Source organism: Balaenoptera borealis (genome assembly GCF_965194805.1).
Source record: "Balaenoptera borealis genome assembly, chromosome: 2".
Classification (NCBI taxonomy): Eukaryota; Metazoa; Chordata; class Mammalia; order Artiodactyla; family Balaenopteridae; genus Balaenoptera; species Balaenoptera borealis.
This window is the reverse complement of record NC_138867.1, coordinates 165418293-165438705: the sequence shown is the minus strand read 5'-3', so window position 1 is coordinate 165438705 and position 20413 is coordinate 165418293. Positions and strand designations below refer to the sequence as shown.

Below are 20413 nucleotides of genomic sequence, written 5' to 3'. Positions count from 1 at the left end.
CATTGCTGAGGCTGGCTGACAGGTGCCTCGCAGCCGCCGAGGCACTCGACCAGGATGGGAGGCTGCTCAGCAAATACAGCCGCCGTCTCCACGGCAGCGAGGCTTTGCTTTTGCTGGCAGTTCCCAGGTGACACTAGGGTTGGAGGGCTTCCGGCCGGAGGCTATTAGATGGAACACCCGGAAGGCGGAAGTCCTAAGACGGAAGTGGTCGAGAGGAACGGAGAATGGCGACGGCGACGGCGGCGGCGGCGGCGGCGGCAGGCTGGGTTTGGCGCTGGGGCTGGGGCCGGCGATGCCCGGGGAGGCCTGGGCTTCCCGGCCCCGGCCCTGGCCCCGCTACACTTCTACTTTTTCTCCTGTTTCTGGGGCCGGTGGCTGCCGACATAACTGACGGCAACAGTGAACACCTCAAACGGGAGCATTCGCTTATCAAGCCCTACCACGGTGAGGCCTGGGGCGGGAATGAGTTCAGGGTGAGGGCGAGGCTGGATGGGGTTGGGGAAGGGGTGCCCTTTCTTCTGGTCAGAGCAGTTCTGTGGGTTCCCTGCCTCTGGCAAAGCGAGTCCTGTCCTGGTCTTTTACGCACCTGTCTGCCCGTGTCTCTGCCCACAGGGGTCGGTTCCAGCTCCACGCTCCTTTGGGACTTCCAAGGCAGCACAATGCTCACGAGCCAGTACGTGCGTCTGACCCCTGACGAGCGCAGCAAAGAGGGCTCTATCTGGAACCACCTGGTGAGTGGTTCCCAAGAGGCTAGGCAGAGCATTAAGTAAGCCACTGCAGTCAGCAGCCTAAGCCTGAGCTTAGTTTGAAGGCCGCCCTTCCCTCCTCCGCCCCCTTCCCCATCTTGGTCACACCCGCCAGTGATAACAGGTAATGACAATTGAAGTAACCATGTGTCGTCAGGAGCTGTGCTTGACATTTCGTACACTCTTCTTACTTCATTCCTTCAAAAGCCATGTGAAGTAACTGATGTTATCTCTGTTTCACTGACTAAGAAGCTAAGACTCAGAGTTTAAAGTGCCTTCCCCAAAATCACATAGCCAGTAAGTAGTGGGGCTGTCGTCTGCCTGAACTGAACCCTCTCATTAGTGGGATAAATGGAACGAGTGGGGTCTTCATTGGGTATTTTTTGTGTGTTAGGCACTGACTTTAACGTGCCTTATTGCACTTAATTCTCAAACAGACTGATGTAGATGGCTATCCTGAGTTTTTGCAGAGCTAACAGACAGCGAATGGCATAAACAACGTTTAAACTCTGATCTGTCTCATCTCCAAGCCCAGCAATTCATTTGCTACACTTGACCCAGCCTGGACAGTGGAGGAACCCCTTAGAAATACTTGCAGACTCAGTCCCCTTCCTCAGTGCTTGACTGAGGGTCTAGTCATCAGTGGACTCATGGGCAGTTTAGTTTCTGTGACCTTTGCTGCAGAGGTTAGGGAGCCTCAGGTGACACTGGTGTGTCATATATAAGCAGTGGCCAAGATCAGCTGCTGCACAGACTCCACACCAAGGAAGGTCAGGAAAGAGGTGAAAGGGGAATAATTGGGGGCAGAATGTACTCCTTCCTCAGCCTGCCTGATCCCTACTGTTCCCATGGCCTAAGCTGTTGGCTAGTGTCCTAGTTTTCTTTGTCACCCTGCTCTTTGGTCCCTTCTGGATGACGTCCCCATTTAGTTCTGAGAGCCCACACTGTCCTTCTGTTGCCTCATCTGCCTGTTACCTCAGCTCCACCTCTCCTTCCAGCTAGGGGCATCTGGGGATACTTTGTTCAGCTTTCACTCTGATCCTCAGAGCCTGGGGTCTCTTGTGAAGGGATAAACATGCATTATGTCTGCGCAGTCCGGCCCCTAGTGCCTGGCATTTCCAGTCATTCGCTCTGTTAATTTTGTTCCAGCCTCTCTGGCTGCCTTCTTGCCTCAGGACCTTTGCACTCGTTCCCTCTGTCTGGGACACTGTCTCCAGGCTCTTCATGCTTGCTTGGTTTCTTCTCATCTGTTAAGTCTCAGCTCGAGTGCCACCCACTCAGAGAGTACTTCATTAACTACTTTATTTCCCCCGGAGTCACATTCTGTCACATTATTCTGTCATATAAATTTTTTTAAAAATTTTATTTTATATTATAGTTGATTTACAATGTTGTGTTTTAGGTGTACAGCAAAGTGATTCATTTATACATATACATATATCCATTCTTTTTTCAGATTCTTTTCCCATATGGGTTATTACAGAATATTGAGTAGAGTCCCCTGTGCTATACAGTAGGTCCTTGTTGTTTATTTTCTATACAGTAGTGTGTATTTGTTAATCCCAAACTCCTAATTTATCCCTCCCCCACGTTTCCCCTTTGGTAACCATAAGTTTGTTTTCAAAGTCTATGAGTCTGTTTCTGTTTCGTAAATAAGTTCATTTGTATCTTTTTTTTTTTTTTTTTACATTTCACATTGAAGTGATATCATATGTTGTTTGTCTTTCTCTGTCTGACTTACTTCACTTAGTATGATAATCTCTAGGTCTATCCATGTTGCTGCAAATGGCATTATTTCATTCTTTTTTATGGCTGAGTAATATTCCATTGTATATATGTACCACATTTTCTTTATCCATGTCAGTGGACATCTAGATTGCTTCCATGTCTTCGCTATTTTAAACAGTGCTTCAGTGAACATTGGGGTGCTTGTATCTTTTCAAATTAGAGTTTTGTCTGGGTATATGCCCAGTAGTGGGATTGCTGGATCATATGGTAGTTCTATTTTTAGTTTTTTAAGGGACCTCCATACTATTCTCCATAGTGGTTGTACCAGTTTACATTCCCACCAACAGTGTAGGAGAGTTCCCTTTTCTCCACACCCTCTCCAGCAATTATTGTTTATAGACTTTTTTTTTTAATAGTTATTTATTTGGTCGCGCTGGGTCTTTTAGTTGTGGCATGAGAACTCTTAGTTGCGGCATGCATGTGGGATCTAGTTCCCCTGACCAGTGATTGAATCCGGGCCCCCTGCATTGGGAGCACAGAGTCTTAACCACTGCGCCACCAGGGAAGTCCCTGTAGACTTTCTGATGATGGCCATTCTGACTGGTGTGAGGTGATACCTCATTGTAGTTTTTTTTTTTTTTATCCTTAGGTAGCTTTTTATTATATCATTCAAAGGAGCATATGATAAGAGAACAGTGGTATAAAGTGCTAAAGAAGATCAAGAGAGAGTTGACTTGTTGACTTCAGGCTGGGGTGAACATGGCTTCACGAAAGAGGTAGCCCATGAGCAGAAGTAGGTTCCTTCTTTCTCAAGAAACCAGAACCCCTTTTGCTTTCTCCCACAAAACATCCATTCAGAATACTATTCTTTGCCAAAAGGTAAAGTTTTGAAGTCATCTGAGGCCATCAAGGAATTACACAGCAAAAATCATGATAGGTTTCCAACTTTCTTCAACATGCAGGGTTATCTGCTCCTTCATGGAAGCTAGAATAGTGGTGGCTGTGGTCTCAGGTTCCACGCCTGGGCCAGTGGAGGCAGCTTCCTGATGGGTCTGTGGTTGCCTCTCCTCCACCAATGAGGCCTGCTCAGGAGCTGGCATTCCTCTTTCCAGGTTAGGCAGCAGCCGTTGTCACCCTGGGGATCAGGAACATCAGCAGGAGTTGCCTCTGCAGCACCCAAAACAATTTAAAGAGTGCCTCAGCCGAGCGGCTTCCCGCCTTTCCTTCTCCCACCCGCTCCCTACCTGGAAGTGGCTCTCCTCCCCCCCGCCCCCCTGCCGCCCTGCCAGCAGCGGTGGCAGCCAACTTGCCCCTCTACCCTTGCCTGTGGTGCCACCCCAGAGCCCCCTCTACTGCCCACAGGCCGCTGCCACCCACCTAGCCGCCTGCCTGCCTGCCTGCCCAGCCACCCCTCATTGTAGTGTTGATGTGCACTTCTCTAACGATCAGCGATGTTGAGCAGCTTTTCATGTGCTTCTTGGCCATCTGTCTGTCTTCTTTGGAGAATTGTCTATTTAGATCTTCTGCCCATTTTTTGATTGTGTTGTTTGTTTTTGATATTGAGCTGCCTGATCTGTGTGTATACTTTGGAGATTAATCCCTTGTCGGTTGCTTTGTTTGCAAATGTTTTCTCCCATTCTGTGGATTGTCTTTTTGTTTTGTTTATGGTTTCCTTTGCTGTGCAAAAGCTTTTAAGTTTAATTAGGTCCCATGTGTTTTTAGATAACTTTTTTTTTTGGCCTCACTGTGCAGCATGCAGGATGTTAGTTCCCCAACCAGGGATCGAACCCGGGCCCTCTGCAGTGGAAGCGTGATGTCGCAGCCACTGGACCGCCAGGGACGTCCCCATGTTTTCTGATAACTTTTAAGAATTACAATGTAGCCTTATATTTTTCAAGGAAGTGAGTTCAGCATAACATTAAAAAAAATTTTTTTTTTTAAAGTGAGGTACAAATAGTGCTGGAACTGCTAGAAATTGGTTCAGTCACAAGTAACTTAATTATGGTTGGAGGTAGTTGGTGGTTGGCAGTGTCACAGGCTGAGAGAATTCTGCACTTGCCTTCATCAGATTTTTCAGTCTGGAATATAATTGTGCTGTCTTTCTTCCCCCACCTCCTATTCAGTGGAAGCTAAATATTGCAATTTGAGATCCACTCTTTTATTTATTTATTTATTTATTTATTTTTTGTATCTTTATTGGAGTATAATTGCTTTACAGTGTTGTTAGTTGCTGCTGTATAAGAAAGTGAATCAGCTGTATGTATACATATATCCCCATATCCCCTCCCTCTTGAGCCTCCCTCCCACCCTCCCTAACCCACCCCTCTAGGTTGTCACACAGCACCGAGCTGGTCTCCCTGTGCTGTTCAGCAGCTTTCCACTAGCCATCCATTTTACATTTGGTAGTGTATATATGTCAGTGCTACTCTCTCACTTCCTCCCAGCTTCCCCTTCCCGCCCTGTGTCCTCAAGTCCATTCTCTACGTCTGTGTCTTTATTCCTGCCTTGCCACTAGGTTCATCAGTACTGTTTTTTTAGATTCCATATATGTGTGTTAGCATACGGTATTTGTTTTTCTCTTTCTGACTTACTTCACTCTGTATGACAGACTCTAGGTCCATCCACCTCATTACAAATAACTCAATTTCGTTCCTTTTTATGGCTGAATAATATTCCATTGTATATATGTGCCACATCTTTATCCATTCATCTGTCGATGGACACTTAGGTTGCTTCCGTGTCCTGGCTATTGTAAATAGTGCTGCGGTGAACATTGTGGTACATGACTCTTTTTGAATTATGGTTTTCTCAGGGTATATGTCCAGTAGTGGGATTGCTGGGTCATAATGGTAGTTCTATTTTTAGTTTTTTAAGGAACCTCCATACTGTTCTCCATAGTGGCTGTATCAATTTACATTCCCACCAACAGTGCAGGAGGGTTCCCTTTTGAGATCCACTCTTTTAAAGACTATGAATAAGCCCAAATTGTACATCATTTTAAAAAATTGAACTTGTATTTTCATTTCATTTCCCACACAGAATTTTATCTATTTTTTTTTTAAAACAACCCTGCAGAGTAGGTTCTTTCTTTTTCTTTCTTTCTTTCTTTCTTTCTTTCTTTCTTTCTTTCTTTCTTTCTTTCTTTCTTTCTTTCTCTCTCTCTCTCTCTCTCTCTCTCTCTCTCTCTCTCTCTCTCTCTCTCTCCCTTCCTTCCTTCCTTCCTTCCTTCCTTCCTTCCTTCCTTCCTTCCTTCCTTCCTTCCTTCCTTCCTTTCTTTCTATTTATGGCTGTGTTGGGTCTTTGTTTCCGTGCGAGTGCTTTCTCCAGTTGCGGCAAGTGGGGGCCATTCTTCATCATGGTGCACGGGCCTTTGACTATCACGGCCTCTCTGGTTGCGGAGCACAGGCTCCAGACGTGCAGGCTCAGTAATTGTGGCTCACGGGCCTAGTTGCTCCGCGGCATGTGGGATCTTCCCAGACCAGGGCTTGAATCCCTGTATTGGCAGGCAGACTCTCAACCACTGTGCCACCAAGGAAGCCCCCCAGAATTTTATCTTAATGCAGTATATTTAATGCTTGAAAATTTTACTGATTAGACTATCATGTTCCTCTGCAAATAAAATAAGTGTAATAATTTAAGCTTTTAACCTTGTTGGGACCTTGAAATTAAGTTTTAATATTTTCTTTGGGATTATTATAATTATCATTGGTATACAGTTGATCAAAAGAAATGCCTTACACATTACACAATTTTTGAATAATTGTTACACAAAGTAAACATTTATTGAAATGCATCTCATCCAACTGTCATCTCCCCACCCCCATTTGGTGGATGTCATTGTCAGAATGAGAAGCTTTAGCATGACTTCTGTTTTTTGTTTTTATCTGTGTGAATGCTGAGAACTTGTGTTTGCTTAAATAGTAGATGGAGATGCAGGGAGTTTTGTTATAGCAGGGTCACTCAATGTTTTGAATTTCTTTGGTTTATAAACCCTAAATCATGTAGTGATTTTTCATCAAAAATTTTAACAATGTATCAGCTGACTGTAGATTAGCTCTGCCTTGATGTGGATAGACCTAGAGACTGTCATACAGAGTGAAGTAGGTCAGAAAGAGAAAAACAAATATCGTATAATATCGTTTATATGTGGAATCTAGAAAAATGGTACAGATGAACTTATTTGCAAAGCAGAAATAGAGTCACAGATGTAGAGAACAAACTTACAGGAGATTGGGGTTGACATATATGCACTACTATAGACAATATAAAATAGATAACTAATGAGAACTACTGTATAGCACAGGGAGCTCTACTCAGTGGTCTGTGGTGACCTAAGTGGGAAGGAAATCCAAAAAAAGAGTGGATATATATATACATAAAGCTGATTCACTTTGCTATACAGCAGAAACTAACACAACATTGTAAAGCAACTATACTCCAATTAAAAAAAAAAAAGGATTAGGTCTGCCTTTCACTTTGTTGCAAGCCAAGACACAGAAACTACCTAACTGTAAAATGGTCTGTGACCGCCAATGATTGATTCTGATTTAGTTGGCCTGGAGGAGGGCCAGGGCATTAAGATTTCTGAGCTCCCCATGTGGCTCAACTGTGCAGCCAGGATGGAGGACCATGGCCGTGTCATGTTCTGCCCTCAAAATCAGCTTCTACATCAGTTCTAGCCCGTACCTCATCTGCTTAAAATCCTTCTTTATATTGTCTGTATCACAGTATTCTGTCTGATGATCCTGCAGTCTTACCTGCAGTACACGGAGACTTTCTAAGGCTGGGATAGTCTTGGAGGTATTGGTTTCTAGGTCCTCAGCTTCCATGGGTACTCTTACCTGAAACTGATCTCCCTGCAAACATGCCAGGGACAGGAGGGGAGGTTTTCCTTTCCCACCTTCCAGTGCATCATTGCCCTTCTCAGAGGCACACCTCCCACCAGCTGGGGTCTTATCTCAGTGCATTGTTCCCAGGCATAGAAAACTCCTGGGCACCGAAGAGCCCATTTGAAATCTTGGTTTCTGGGCTGACTTTTGTGTATGTGAGATATGTTTTTAAGTTTTTTCAAATACATGAGGGCTTTTCTAGTTATCTTTATTTTTTAAGTTATTGATATCTAGTTTAATTTCATCATGGTCAGGGAACAGGTTCTATGATTTCAATCCTTGGAGGTCTGTTGAGACTTGCAAATGGTCCTTCGAATGATCAGGATTTTGGGGAAACATTCCGTGTGTGCTTGTGAAGGATGTGGATTTTTTACTGCTTGAATGAAGTGTGCCATTTAGGTCCTTAGGTCATGTTTGCTGATTGGGTTCAAATCTCTATATCTTTCTGACATTTTTGCTTGTTTTTATCAGTTATTAGGAGAGGTGTATTAAAATGCCTGTGTATGGATTTGTCTTTATCTTTGTAGTCTGTCAGTTTCTGCTTTATATATTATTATTATTTTTTAAAATTTATTTATTTTATTTATTTATTTTTGACTGCGTTGGGTCTTTGTTGCTGCGCACGGGCTTTCTCTAGTTGCGGTGAGCGGGGGCTACTCTTCGTTGCGGTACAGGGACTTCTCATTGCAGTGGCTTTTCTTGTTGCAGAGCACGGGCTCTAGGCGCACGGGCTTCAGTAGTTGTGGCATGCAAGCTCAGTAGTTGTGGCTCGGGGGCTCTAGAGCGCAGGCTCAGTAGTTGTGGCACACGGGCTTAGATGCTCCGCGGCATGTGGGATCTTCCCGGACCAGGGCTTGAACCCGTGTCCCCTGCATTGGCAGGTGGATTCTTAACCACTGCACCACCAGGGAAGCCCCTGCTTTATATATTTTGAGACCAAAATTTTCCTGAAAAATGGAGTCCTTTGTTCTTAAGAAGAGTCCCCTTCTAAACTTTGTTATTGGCATAGCTGCACGAGATTGCTTTTGCTTAGTTTTTGCATGCAATATCTTTTTCTATCCTTTTCTTTTTCCCACTTCTTTATGTTTTAGAGTTGTCTCCTGTAAACAGCATAAAATTAGGCTTTTGGGCGGTTATTCGTTTATTTTTATTGTGGTAAAATACAATAACATAAAATTTACCATTTAACCTTTCATTGTTTTTTACTTTTAAATACTTTAATTTTTGAAACCATTGTCTTCAGTACAATACTCAATGGCATTGGGACAGTTTTTTAAAATGTGATGGTCACCACGAAGGACGCAAGAATATACAATGCGGAAAAGACAGTCTCTTCAGCAAGTGGTGTTGGGAAAGTTGCACAGCTGCATGTAAATCAATGAAGTTAGAGCACACCCTCACACCATGTACAAAAATAAACTCAAAATGGCTTAAAGACTTAAATATAAGACATGACACCATAAAACTCCTAGAAGAGAACATAGGCAAAACATTCTCTGATATAAATCCTACCAATATTTCCTTAGGTCAGTCTCCCAAGGCAATAGAAATAAAAGCAAAAATAAACAAATGGGACCTGATCAAACTTATAAGCTTTTGCACAGCAAAGGAAACCATAAACAAAATGAAAAGAAACCTATGGACTGGGAGAAAGTATTTGCAAATGATGCGACCGACAAGGGCTTAATTTCCAAAATATACAAACAGCTTATACAATTCAATTACCAAAAAAAAAACCAATCCAATCAAAAAATGAGCAGAAAACCTAAATAGACATTTCTCCAAAGAAGACATACAGATGGCCAGTAGGCACATGAAAAGATACTCATCGTCTCTGATTATTAGAGAAATGCAAATCAAAACTGCAATGAGGTACCACCTCACACCGGTCAGAATGGCCATCATTAAAAAGTCTACAAATAATAAATGCTGGAGAGGGTGTGGAGAAAAGGGAACCCTCTTACACTGTTGGTGGGAATGTAAATTGGTGCAGCCAGTATAGAGATTCCTCAAAAAACTAAAAACAGATTTTCCATATGATCCGGCAATCCCACTCCTGGGCATATATCCAGACAGAACTCTAATTTGAAAAGATACATGCACTCCAGTGTTCATTGCAGTACTATTTACAATAGCCAAGACATGGAAACAACCTAAATGTCCATCGATAGATGAATGGATAAGGATGTGGATATACAGTGGAATATTACTCAGCTACAAAAAAGAATGAAGTAATGCCATTTGCAGCAACATGGATGGACCTAGAGATGATCATACTAAGTGAAGTAAGTCAGACAGAGAAAAACAAATATATCAGTTATATGTAGAATCTAAAATATGACACAAATGAACATATCTATGAAACAGAAACAGGCTCACCGATACAGAGAACAGACTTGTGATTGCCAAGGGGGAAGGGGGTGGGGGAGGGAAGGATTGGGAGTTTGGGATTAGCAGATGCAAACTATTATATATAGGATGGATAAACGACAAGGTCCTACTGTACAGCACAGGGAACTATATTCAATATCCTATGATAATCCATAATGGAAAATAATATGAAAAAGAGTATATGTATCTGTATAACTGAGTCACTTTGCTGTACAGCAGAAATTAACATTGTAAATCAATCTTCAATATTTAAAAAAATGTAAATACTGTAAAAAATGTAAATACTTTGATTACTGTAAATATGTATCTGCATGAAAAAATAAAATTTCTCAAAAAAATTTTTATTGTGGTAAAATATACATGACATAAAATTTACTATCTTAACCACTTTTCTTTTTATAATTAAAAAAAATAAATTTATTTATTTATTTTTGGCTGCATTGGGCCTTTGTTGCTGCGCACGGGCTTTCTCTAGTTGCGGCGAGTGGGGGCTACTCTTCATTGTGGTGCGCAGGCTTCTCACTGCCGTGGCTTCTCTTTTTGCGGTGCGCAGGCTCTAGGCATGCGGGCTTCAGTAGTTGTAGCGCTCAGGCTTCAGTAGTTATAGCTCACGGGCTTCAGTATTTGTGGCACGCAGCCTCAGTAGTTGTGGCTCATGGGCTCTAGAGCGCAGGCTCAGTAGTTGTGGTGCACGGGCTTCGTTGATCCACAGCATGTGGGATCTTCCCGGACCAGGGCTTGAACCCGTGTTCCCTGCAATGGTAGGCGGATTCTTAACCACAGCGCCACCAGGGAAGTCCCTTAACCACTTTCAAGTGTACAGTTTAGTGGCATTAAGTACATTCACCTTGTTGTGCAACCATCACCACCATCTATCTCCAGAACTTTTTCATCCTCCCAAGCTGAAACTGTACTCATTAAACACTAACTCCCCGCTCCCTGCCTCCCCACAGCCCCTGGTAACCACTATTCTGCTTTCTCTTTCTGAATTTGACTTTTCTAGGTACCTCATATAAATGGAATCATAGAATATTTGTCTATATCTGGCTTATTTCACTTAGCATAATATCTGCAAGGTTCATCCATGTTGTAGCATGTTTTAGTACTTCATTCCTTTTTATGGCCAAATAACATTCCTCTGTGTGTGTGTATGTGTGTGTGCACGTGCGTGCGCACACACCACATTTTGTTTATCCATTCATCTGTTGGTGGACACTGGGTGGTTTCCACCTTTTGGCTATTGTGAACAGCGCTGCTACGTACATGGGTGGACATAGGTGGCTGTTGTAGTGCCTGTTTTCACTTTTTTTTGGTAAATACCTAGGAAGTGGAATTGCTGGGTCATATGGTAACTCTTTGTTTAACTTTTTGAGGACCACCAAACTGTTTTCCATAGCAACCACACCATTTTACATTCTCACCAGCAATGCATCAGGGTTCCAATTTCTCCGCATCTTTGCAATACTTATTTTCCATTTTTTTGATGATAGCCATCCAAATGGGTGTGGAGTGGTATCTTGTGGTTTTGATTTGCATTTCTCTAATGACTAATGATGTCGAGCGTCTTTTCATGTGATTAGCCATTTGTATATATTCTTCTATGAAAAAATGTGTATCCAAGTCGTTTGCCCATTTTTGAATTGGGTTTTTTGTTCAGTTTTAGGAGTTTTCTGTATCTTCTGGACATTATCAATATATGATTTGGAAATATTTTCTCTCAGTCTGTGGGTTGTCTTTTCATTCTCTTCATGTTCTTTGATGTGTAAGAGGTTTTAATTTTGATGAAGTCCAATTTGATTTTTTTGTTGTCTGTGCTTTGGTGTAATATCTAGGAAATTATTGCTAAATCCGGTGTTGTGAAGATTTTCCGTTTTTTTTTCTAAAGAGTTTTGTAGTTTTAGCTCTTAAGTTTAAGTCTTTGATCTGTTATTTATTTTTAAAATTAAACCTTTTATTTTGAGACAGTTGTAGATTCACATGCAGTTGTAAGAAAAAATACAGAGATTAAGAGGTACAGACTTCCAGTTATAAAATAAATAAGTCATGGGGATGTAATGTACAGCATAGGGAATGTGGTCAATAATATTACAATAACTTTCTATGGTGACAGATAGTTACTAGACTTATTGTGGTGATCAATTCGTAATGTATGTAAATATCAATCCCTATGTGGTGCACCTGAAACTAATATTGTATGTGAACTGTACTTCATTTAAAAAAAAAAGAAGAAGAAAAGAAAATAATACAGGGAGATCATGTGTACCCTTACCAGCATTTAGTCTATCTACATTTAGTAAAATTACTGATACGTTTATTTGGGTTTAATCTGCCATCTTACTGTTTACTTTCTGTTTGTACTGACCTCTGTTCATTCTTCTCTCGGGTCTCGGCTTCTTTGGGGTTGGCTAATTTTTATTCCACTTTTACTCTTCTTTTAGCTTGAAAGTTCTTTGCTTATTTCCCAGTATTTTAATTGTTTCTCTGGAGTTTAAAGCACACATCATGTTTTACCAAAGTCTAATGATAACACGTACTTCCAACTCCTTCCAGGACGATGCAAGGCTTTTAGAACACTTTAACTCTTTTTACCCCGTTGTTATTAATCTTTCTGTTTTAAATCACGCAAAGCATTATTGTTTTATGCAGTCAAATATTTATTTAGATTTTTAGTCTCATATCTACTTTAGTCATTGTTCTTCATTCCTTCGTGAATCTCTGACTTTACATCTGGATCCGGATCACTTTTCTTCTCCCTGAAGAATGAAAGATAGCTTTTTTCTTTTTTTTAATGAATTTATTTATTTATTTTTATTTTTGGTTGCGTTGGGACTTTGTTGCTGTGTGCGGGCTTTCTTTAGTTACGGCGAGCGGGGGCTACTCTTTGTTGCAGTGAGCAGGCTTCTCATTGCGGTGGCTTCTCTTGTTGCGGAGCACGGGCTCTAGGCGCGTGGGCTTCAGTAGTTGTGGCTCAGAGGCTTAGTGGTTGTGGCTGTGGGCTCTAGAGCACAGGCTCAGTAGTTGTGGCGCACAGGCTTAGTTGCTCCGTGCCATGTGGGATCTTCCCGGACCAGGGCTCAAACCCATGTCCCCTGCATTGGCAGGCGGATTCTTAACCACTGCGCCACCAGGGACACCCCTGTGTTTGCAAGATTTTTTTGCTGAAATGTGAGGCTTGGGTGAGTCTGTTTAGTCTAATTTCAGGGATTGTGAGGACTCATAGCTGAGCTACAATCCCTGGGAAGCCTTTCTCATTCATTCTTACTTTTCAGTTGCAGTTTTTGTCATCTCAGTCCAAAGCAAGACCAGGCCTTCCATCCGCTCATCAGGTCTTGGACTTAGATTCCGTGCCCATATGTCCTTGAGACCTGGTTCTTATCACCTCACAGTTGCCCCCTCCAGAATCTGCAGGGTCTCCCAGAGCCAATGAACTGTCAAGAACTTGAAGGGCTGACTTCACACTGTGTCAGGCTGTAGTGCAGGTGCCTGCTAACCCTGTGTTCTCAGGGGCCGGGTCTCCTCACCTGGGCTCCTGGTGCCCAGGCCCAGAACAGTGAATCTGGTAAATCAGTGGTGCACAAGCCAGATCACCCACAATGGGACATAGGGTTTTTATTTTTCATTTGAGTTTTTTCTAATTACAGAAGTAATATGTTCAATACAGAAGATTCAGACATAGAAAGTAGACGTTCCCCTCCCAGAGTTAGCTTTCATTAATGTTGGTTCATATTTCTTTCATTTCCTTCTTTCTCTACACATATCCTAACTTCTTTCTTTTTCAAAAATGAGCACATAGTGCTGATACTGTTTTGCAACTTATCTTTCCTCTCTTAGTATCTTTAATATCTTGATCTTGAACTGTAAGTGCTTATGGATCTCCCTCGTTCTGTTAAAAAGCTGCCTCAGCAGCCTTGGGATACTCTGTGGCCTCCCACTCCCGACCTGGGAGGCCCAGCAGCCCCTCCCTCCCTGCTGAGAACGCTGGGGGGTCAGTTGGTCAGTGACACTCGTGATCCTGCTGCCTGGCCCTGTTCTGAGTGTCATCTCGGTGCAGGGTCTGTGCCGGGTCACCTCCATCTGGCAGACAAGCCTGGGGAGCTCTGAGCAGCCCTCTGCTCTCCCTCTAGCCTTGCTTCCTCAAGGACTGGGAGATGCACGTTCACTTCAAAGTCCATGGCGCAGGGAAGAAGAATCTCCATGGTGACGGCATTGCCTTGTGGTATACCCGGGACCGCCTGGTGCCAGGTAGGGTGGCACTCGCACAGGTGGGACCTGTGCGTCTGTGGCCAAGGATCCTCCACTCTGCACCCCCTTGTTAGGGTGCTGCTGCTCCTCTTTGAGGAAACCTGGGACCTGGGGGCAACTGGAGGGAGCGTCCTTTTAGAAGATGACCCTGTGGCCCAACTCTGTGCCCCATTGTGGCCTGGTGTTCTACACCAGCTAAGAATGCTTTTACCATTCTACCATTTTATTTTATTTTATTTATTTAGGCTGCGCCGGGTCTTAGTTGCAGCACGTGGGATCTTTAGTTGCAGCATGTGGGCTTCTTAGTTGTGGCATGCATGCTGGTTCTAGTTCCCCAACCAGGGATCGAACCTGGGCCCCCTGCATTGGGAGCACGGAGTCTTACCCACTGGACCACCAGGGAAGTCCCTCTACCATTTTAAAAAGGATAAAACAGGGAAGACTGTGTGATAGTGACCATCTGTGGCCCACAAAGCCTAAAATGTTTGCTGTCTGGCCTTGGACAGAAGGGTTAAGGGATGGTTCTTACTGCAATGGCCACCTGGTTTTCACAGGTTGGGTATCCCCTTGTCACCTGACACCTCAGAGCACATAGGCAGGTGCTGTTCCTTCACAGTTCAGGCTTCAAACTTGAGTCCTCTCTGCCACACCCCTGAGACCACCCTCCAGTCCCCCACCCGACCCCCACTTAGAGATCCCTTCTCTTTCCTGGGAGAATGACCACAGATTAACCCACCCATGCTGGCATTACTTTGTCCTTCAGGTATCCATGGGACAACTCCAGTTTCTCCCGTTACAGGAGCATCTCCTTCTAATTCCAGGGCCTGTGTTTGGAAGCAAAGACAATTTCCATGGCTTAGCCATCTTCCTGGACACGTATCCCAATGATGAGACCACAGAGGTAGGCCCCTGCTCTCCTGCAGAGCAGGACGGGACTTCTCCCTGGTCCCTGCATGAGAGGAGCCTCCAGGGATCAGGGTGGTGGGTGCCCTGAGGCCTCCCACGGGCTGGGCTGGCCTCAGAGTAACCTGCGTCTTGTTTCAGCGTGTGTTCCCGTACATCTCCGTGATGGTGAACAATGGCTCCCTGTCCTACGACCACAGCAAGGATGGCCGCTGGACTGAGCTGGCAGGCTGCACGGCTGACTTCCGCAACCGCGATCACGACACCTTCCTGGCCGTGCGCTACTCCCGGGGTCGCCTGACGGTGAGTGGGCGGGAGGGGTGGCTCTGGGGGGGCTCGGGAAGGTGGGCAGGCCGGCCCCAGGCTACCCTTGACCTGCTGGTTGGCTGCAGGTGATGACTGACCTGGAGGACAAGAACGAGTGGAAGAACTGCATTGACATCACGGGCGTGCGCCTGCCCACTGGCTACTACTTCGGAGCCTCGGCCGGCACCGGCGACCTGTCTGGTGAGTGTGTGGGCTGAGCGAGGCGTCAAGTCTCAGTCTGACCTTCCCTGGTCTTTTGGGAGCTTGTGACACAGCCAGTCCCTTTCCTCCTTGATCTTCCTTCATTTGATTCCACGCTTGCCTGGTTTTCTTCCTCCTCTTCCCATATCCATGAGCAGTCCCTCAGCCGCCATCTCTCTCTGTCCTCTAGGGGCTGGGGGGCTTTGAATCTGGATGCAGTGGACCCCCAGCTTTCTATCTCCAGACCTGTGTCACCAGCGTCCTGCTCAGCATCTCCGCCTGGTGCCAAGCAGGCCTTTCAGCCTTCACACACCCACAGCCAGAGATAGAAACGAACCTCTGTCCTTGTAGTTGCTCAGGTCAAAACACCTTGGTATCATTCTGGTCTCTGCTTTTTCTCTCACACGCCGCCTCCCATCCATTGGCTGGTCCTGCTGGCTTTGTCTTCTCCCTGCCTCAGACCACTTTTTTCCCTTCCTTTACTGCCGGCAGGTCCGGGCCACCATCCTCCCTCTCTCGGACAACCACAGGAGCCTCCCGAGGGTCCCTCCTCCCACGCCAGCCCCAACAGTTTCTCCCAGCACAGCAGCAGAGCTGCTCCTCCCACCTCCCTTCCAGCGGTGATCTGCCAGGCCTGTGTGCCGCCTTCCCACCCCCTTCCCTCTGGCTCATCCTCCCTGCTCCCTGGTGACACTGCCCCTAGCCGCTCTTCAGACCCACCCCTGCCCTCCTGCCTTGGGCCTTTGTGCTTGCATCTCTCCCTTGGCTTCTCCAGGTCTCGCCCAGATGTCACTTCCTCAGTGGGACTGTCCCTGATTCCCTCATTTAAAGTCGCATACACACATCCCAGTCCCCTGCACACTTCCCATCACCTTTCCTAGCTTTGTTTTTCTTCATAGCACTTAACCATCCTGGAATTTGCCATGTAATTTATTTCATTATCTGTGTCCCCCTCACTGCATTGTAAGCTTCACAGAGTCAGGGCTCTGTCTCGTTTGGCCTACGGTGAGTGCTATAAGCATTGGGTTGCTGCCTGCCTGCACAGGCCTCTTGGAGCCACCAGGCCTGGGTGGCACTTGATGGTGGCCTTTGGCCTTGGTCCTTAGTCCCTTCTCAGGGCCCTTGGGAGGCACCAAGCCTGGGGCTGGCTCCTGCCTACCAGAGCTAGGAAGCAATGTGGAGAACCAGTCAGAGGCTTGTTTATTGTCAGGATAGATGTTTCCAGGGCCTGTGAGCCAGCACCGTTCAGGAGCCTGCCCCTCACCATGCAAATGTCTGGGTCCACCCTGTCCCAGTGTCTATTTTGGGGGGGGGTTTGTTTTAAAGTTTTTAATGTGGAAATTCCGATTGTATACCCATAAGAGGGGAGGTGTTCTAATAAGCCCCTTGTTGCTGTTAACCAGCTTCAGTAATTACCAGCTCATGGCCCGTCTTGTTCCATCTGACAGTGTTTCAGCAGGTGTCCTGAGAAGGTTCTGGGAACAGAGCCAGATCTGTGGCAGGTGGATATTCTCTAAGGCTGTTTAGAGAGGCCCCGGGAAGGGCAATGGAGGGAGCCATGCACACAGTAGTGTCTGACCGTTAGTTGGAGGGTTGTGCACACCAGCCTCCCATCAGGCATCGCATGCGTGAAGGCACGTGGTGTGTTCTTAGATAAGTAGCGGTCTCTTTCCCCTTTTATACAACTGGGACCATCGGGCATTTGGGAGTTGAAGGGATCTTGTCAAGTTCATGCACCCAGGGAACGGCAGAGCTCAGATGGGACCTGCTGCCTGACTCCAGAGTCCGTGCTTGTCCCTGGGCTTCCAGGGACTGCACGTACTGGTGTCAGGTATGGCTGGGCTCTGCCCAATCCAGCCGTGGGGGTCCTTGCTCTTTAGGCTCTCCCTTTTCTGGACCTTTCCTCAGATTCTAGTCAGTTAGCTGAGCTGATAGCTGGAGTCAGGCTGACCGGGACCCTTGTCTTGGTTCTGAGCCTCACCCTCCCCATCTCAAAAATGGGGTGGTCAGTTATTGTCAGTGTCATTTAGAGGTTCTCTCCTGCCCATACTAGTTGGACCCAGGCCTTTCTCAAGCCTCCTCAGGTACAGTTGCTTGACTGTGTGTCTGGCCGAGCTTTCAGCTGGCTGCCAAGTCGTTCGTCTGCATCCTGTATTTGGGTCTCTGTGACAGGAACGTTGGGGGGCTGCCTGCCCTTGGGAGGATCAGGCTTCTCAACCAGTCATAGAACAATGTGTGGGTCCTTATCTGGTTCTGTTTTCAAAGACATACTATCTGCAAGCAATACGCCTGTGCCTTGTCTGTACTTTCTCATTTATATGCCTTGATAATCATGCAAGATGGAGATTACCACCTGCATTTACAAATGAGGAAACTGAGCCTCAAAGAGGACAGCAGAGCCAGGATTAGACCCAATGATTTTGATTGTAAAACTCCTACTTTTTCCTGTCCGCTCTGCCTCCTTCCAGGTTTCTTGTTGCTGAGTTCTGGAGGTGTTCCAGCCCCTGGAATGCTGCCTGCTGGGGGCTGCTGGGCTCTCCCCAGGGAACCTGGCTACTTTATGTGGTGGGGGGGGCGGCCGTTGGGCCATGTGCGCCGAAGCGGCTCCAGGCCCCTTAGAAGCTAACTCTCATCCTTCAGACAATCATGACATCATCTCCATGAAGCTGTTCCAGCTGATGGTGGAGCACACGCCTGACGAGGAGAACATTGACTGGACCAAGATCGAGCCCAGCGTCAACTTGCTCAAGTCGCCCAAAGGTATGCACTTGCAGCCCCTCCCAGTGGGGCCTGGGCCGGCTCGGGCAAGTGCCCGGGGTCCATCTGCCCTTCCCTGGTCCAGCCAGGCCCTTGGATCAGCAAATAGTGCTCATTAGCAGGTGTGTGAGCACCTGGTGTCTGCATCCTCCTGCACTCAGTGCTGGGATAACGGCCAGTGAAGCCAAAGGGGCTGTTTGTTGGTGTGTGTGGTGCATTGGGCACTCTGATACCTCAGTGCGCAGCCTCAGTGAACGGCCTGGAAGTAGGTCCTGTGACTGCTGGGAGAGGTGATCCTAAGGCTTCCTCAGCTAGAAAGAGGTAAAAAGGCAAGATGTGAACTTGAGTTTTGGCAAAACCCCAAGTCTGAGTTCTTCCCAGAGTACTAGTCAGCCACCGCTTCGTCCTCACAGAGCAAGGGTTCTCGTGGGGGAAGTGAGGCCCCTGTGTGTGTGTGTGTGTGTGTGTGTGTGGCAAAATCTATCCCAGGAGCCCCAGAGTTGTGCATGTGGGCCCAGCGGGTGATAGAGCACCAGTGGAACCCAACATTTTATGTGACATCTCACTTTTTTAAGATTCAAGTTGCTTTTAAATGTTTTGGGGGCCAAACAAATCCTGCCATAGACCAGTTTTGTGACCTTTGGTTGAAGGCTTTCTGCTGCCAAGGGTTTTCGGACACATCATCTGCTCCAGCCCACCCAGCAACCCCATGCAGTTGGCCAAGCAGGGGTTAACTCGTTTTCAGACGGGTGGACCCACTGGGGTAGAGGGTCAAAGCAGAAGGATGGGGGTTGGGGGTCGGGGCCCTGGGAGACCCCCTAGGAGACAACGACCGAACGCATCCAGATGTAAATGAGGGCAGCCTGTGGCCAGGGCTGTGTTTCTTCAGATGGGGACCTCAGACCACTGCATTGGGCTGGGGGTGGGCTTGTGAAAGCAGGTCCTGGGCCTGCCTCAGGCTGTCAAGGAGACCCCAGGAGTCCAGTGTTCACCAGTTTCTTGTAGCAGAAAGCACCTCACCCTGGATCCTTGGGAGCCTTGATCCCTGGGAACCTTGGTCCCAGTGAGGTTGGACAATCTCTGTGCATGCCCCTGCCCCTCACTGGTGCGGTGTGAGCAGGCCACAGCTGACGCCTCTAGGGTGGGTGTGGGGACCTAAACGGTCTGTCGCCCTGCTCCCCCGTCTCCTGGGAGCCCGTCCGACCTCTCATTCCCCCCTCTCTCCTCCCTCAGACAACGTGGACGACCCGACGGGGAACTTCCGCAGCGGGCCCCTGACGGGGTGGCGGGTGTTCCTGCTGCTGCTCTGCGCCCTCCTGGGCATCATCGTGTGTGCCGTGGTGGGGGCCGTGGTGTTTCAGAAGCGGCAGGAGCGGAACAAGCGTTTCTACTGAGCAACGGGCGCTCGGCTTGGGGAAGGGCCCTGGCGCTAATGTGAACTTTTTTTTTTTAACTAGGATTATAAAAGAAAAATAAGATGATCTTATTTCTTAACCATTTCAAAGAAATAATTAAAGAAGTATTTTCGTACATTTTGCTTCTTGCCCAGTGGGGACAGGCTTCAGGGCTGGGGAAAAAGGGTTTGACATCCCCACAGCTGGGGGCAGAGGCCCTTGCCCTATGCTAGCCTCTCAGGAGCAGGGGGTCTGTGCCTGGTGCTGGGCCAAGACGCCCGCAGGTGGCTGTTGAACACTGGAGGCCCCCAGACCACACTGGGGTGGGCACCTGAGGACATGACCAGTGATCTTGTTCTGTGCTGTGTGGTGTGTGTGACAGAAGAGGAGGCCAGCTGGGGGGCTTGGGCCTTCCTGTTCGCCCTCTGAGCTTCTTTCCAAGGCAGACCCTCGGGGGAGGCTGGAGGAGCCGTTTGGTGGGGCCCAGAGTGTGACGGTTTGCTAAATAAAGTGAAATAACCAACCTCAGCTGTGTGGCTGTCCTAAGAGACTTGCTTTTCTTTTCTTCAAATGACTTCCAGCTGGCCACGCTTTATAGCTCCTAGCCTCGTCCCCTCAGGCCTGCGGCACAGCCCCAGGAGGCAGGTGCTGTGGTCCCCATTTCCCAGGTAGGGAATCACAGCTCTTGCAGGTCAAGCAAAATGTGCCCAGTGTCACACAGCTGGTGGCGTCATGGGGGCGGGGCCTGCGCCATCTCCACGTTCCCTGGGCCTCTGTGTGAAAGGATCCAGTGAGGTGAAGATGTGGTTCCCATGTGGTGGGTGTGACCTCCACCCAAGGGAACTCTAGGGGCTCT

General features: G+C 46.9%; 1 protein-coding gene across 1 annotated transcript; it reads left to right on the top strand.

Annotated features, from left to right (window-relative positions):
- Nucleotides 1–48: 48 nt before the first annotated feature.
- LMAN2 (lectin, mannose binding 2) lies at nucleotides 49–20085 on the top strand. Its single transcript, XM_082380551.1, has 8 exons — nucleotides 49–444; nucleotides 613–731; nucleotides 13879–13996; nucleotides 14818–14897; nucleotides 15041–15202; nucleotides 15292–15406; nucleotides 18047–18166; nucleotides 19397–20085. The coding sequence occupies exons 1-8, from the start codon at nucleotides 225–227 to the stop codon at nucleotides 19555–19557; spliced, it is 1095 nt and encodes a 364-aa protein (XP_082236677.1). The 5' UTR covers nucleotides 49–224; the 3' UTR covers nucleotides 19558–20085.
- The last annotated feature ends 328 nt before the right edge of the window (nucleotides 20086–20413 follow it).

Excerpts from the sequence above, each read along its gene's own strand:
- LMAN2 (XM_082380551.1), top strand. The coding sequence starts at position 225 with ATGGCGACGGCGACGGCGGCGGCGGCGGCGGCGGCAGGCTGGGTTTGG. Across the intron at positions 445-612 it reads GCTTATCAAGCCCTACCACG|GGGTCGGTTCCAGCTCCACG; the intron begins GTGAGGCCTGGG and ends CTCTGCCCACAG. Across the intron at positions 732-13,878 it reads GCTCTATCTGGAACCACCTG|CCTTGCTTCCTCAAGGACTG; the intron begins GTGAGTGGTTCC and ends CTCTCCCTCTAG.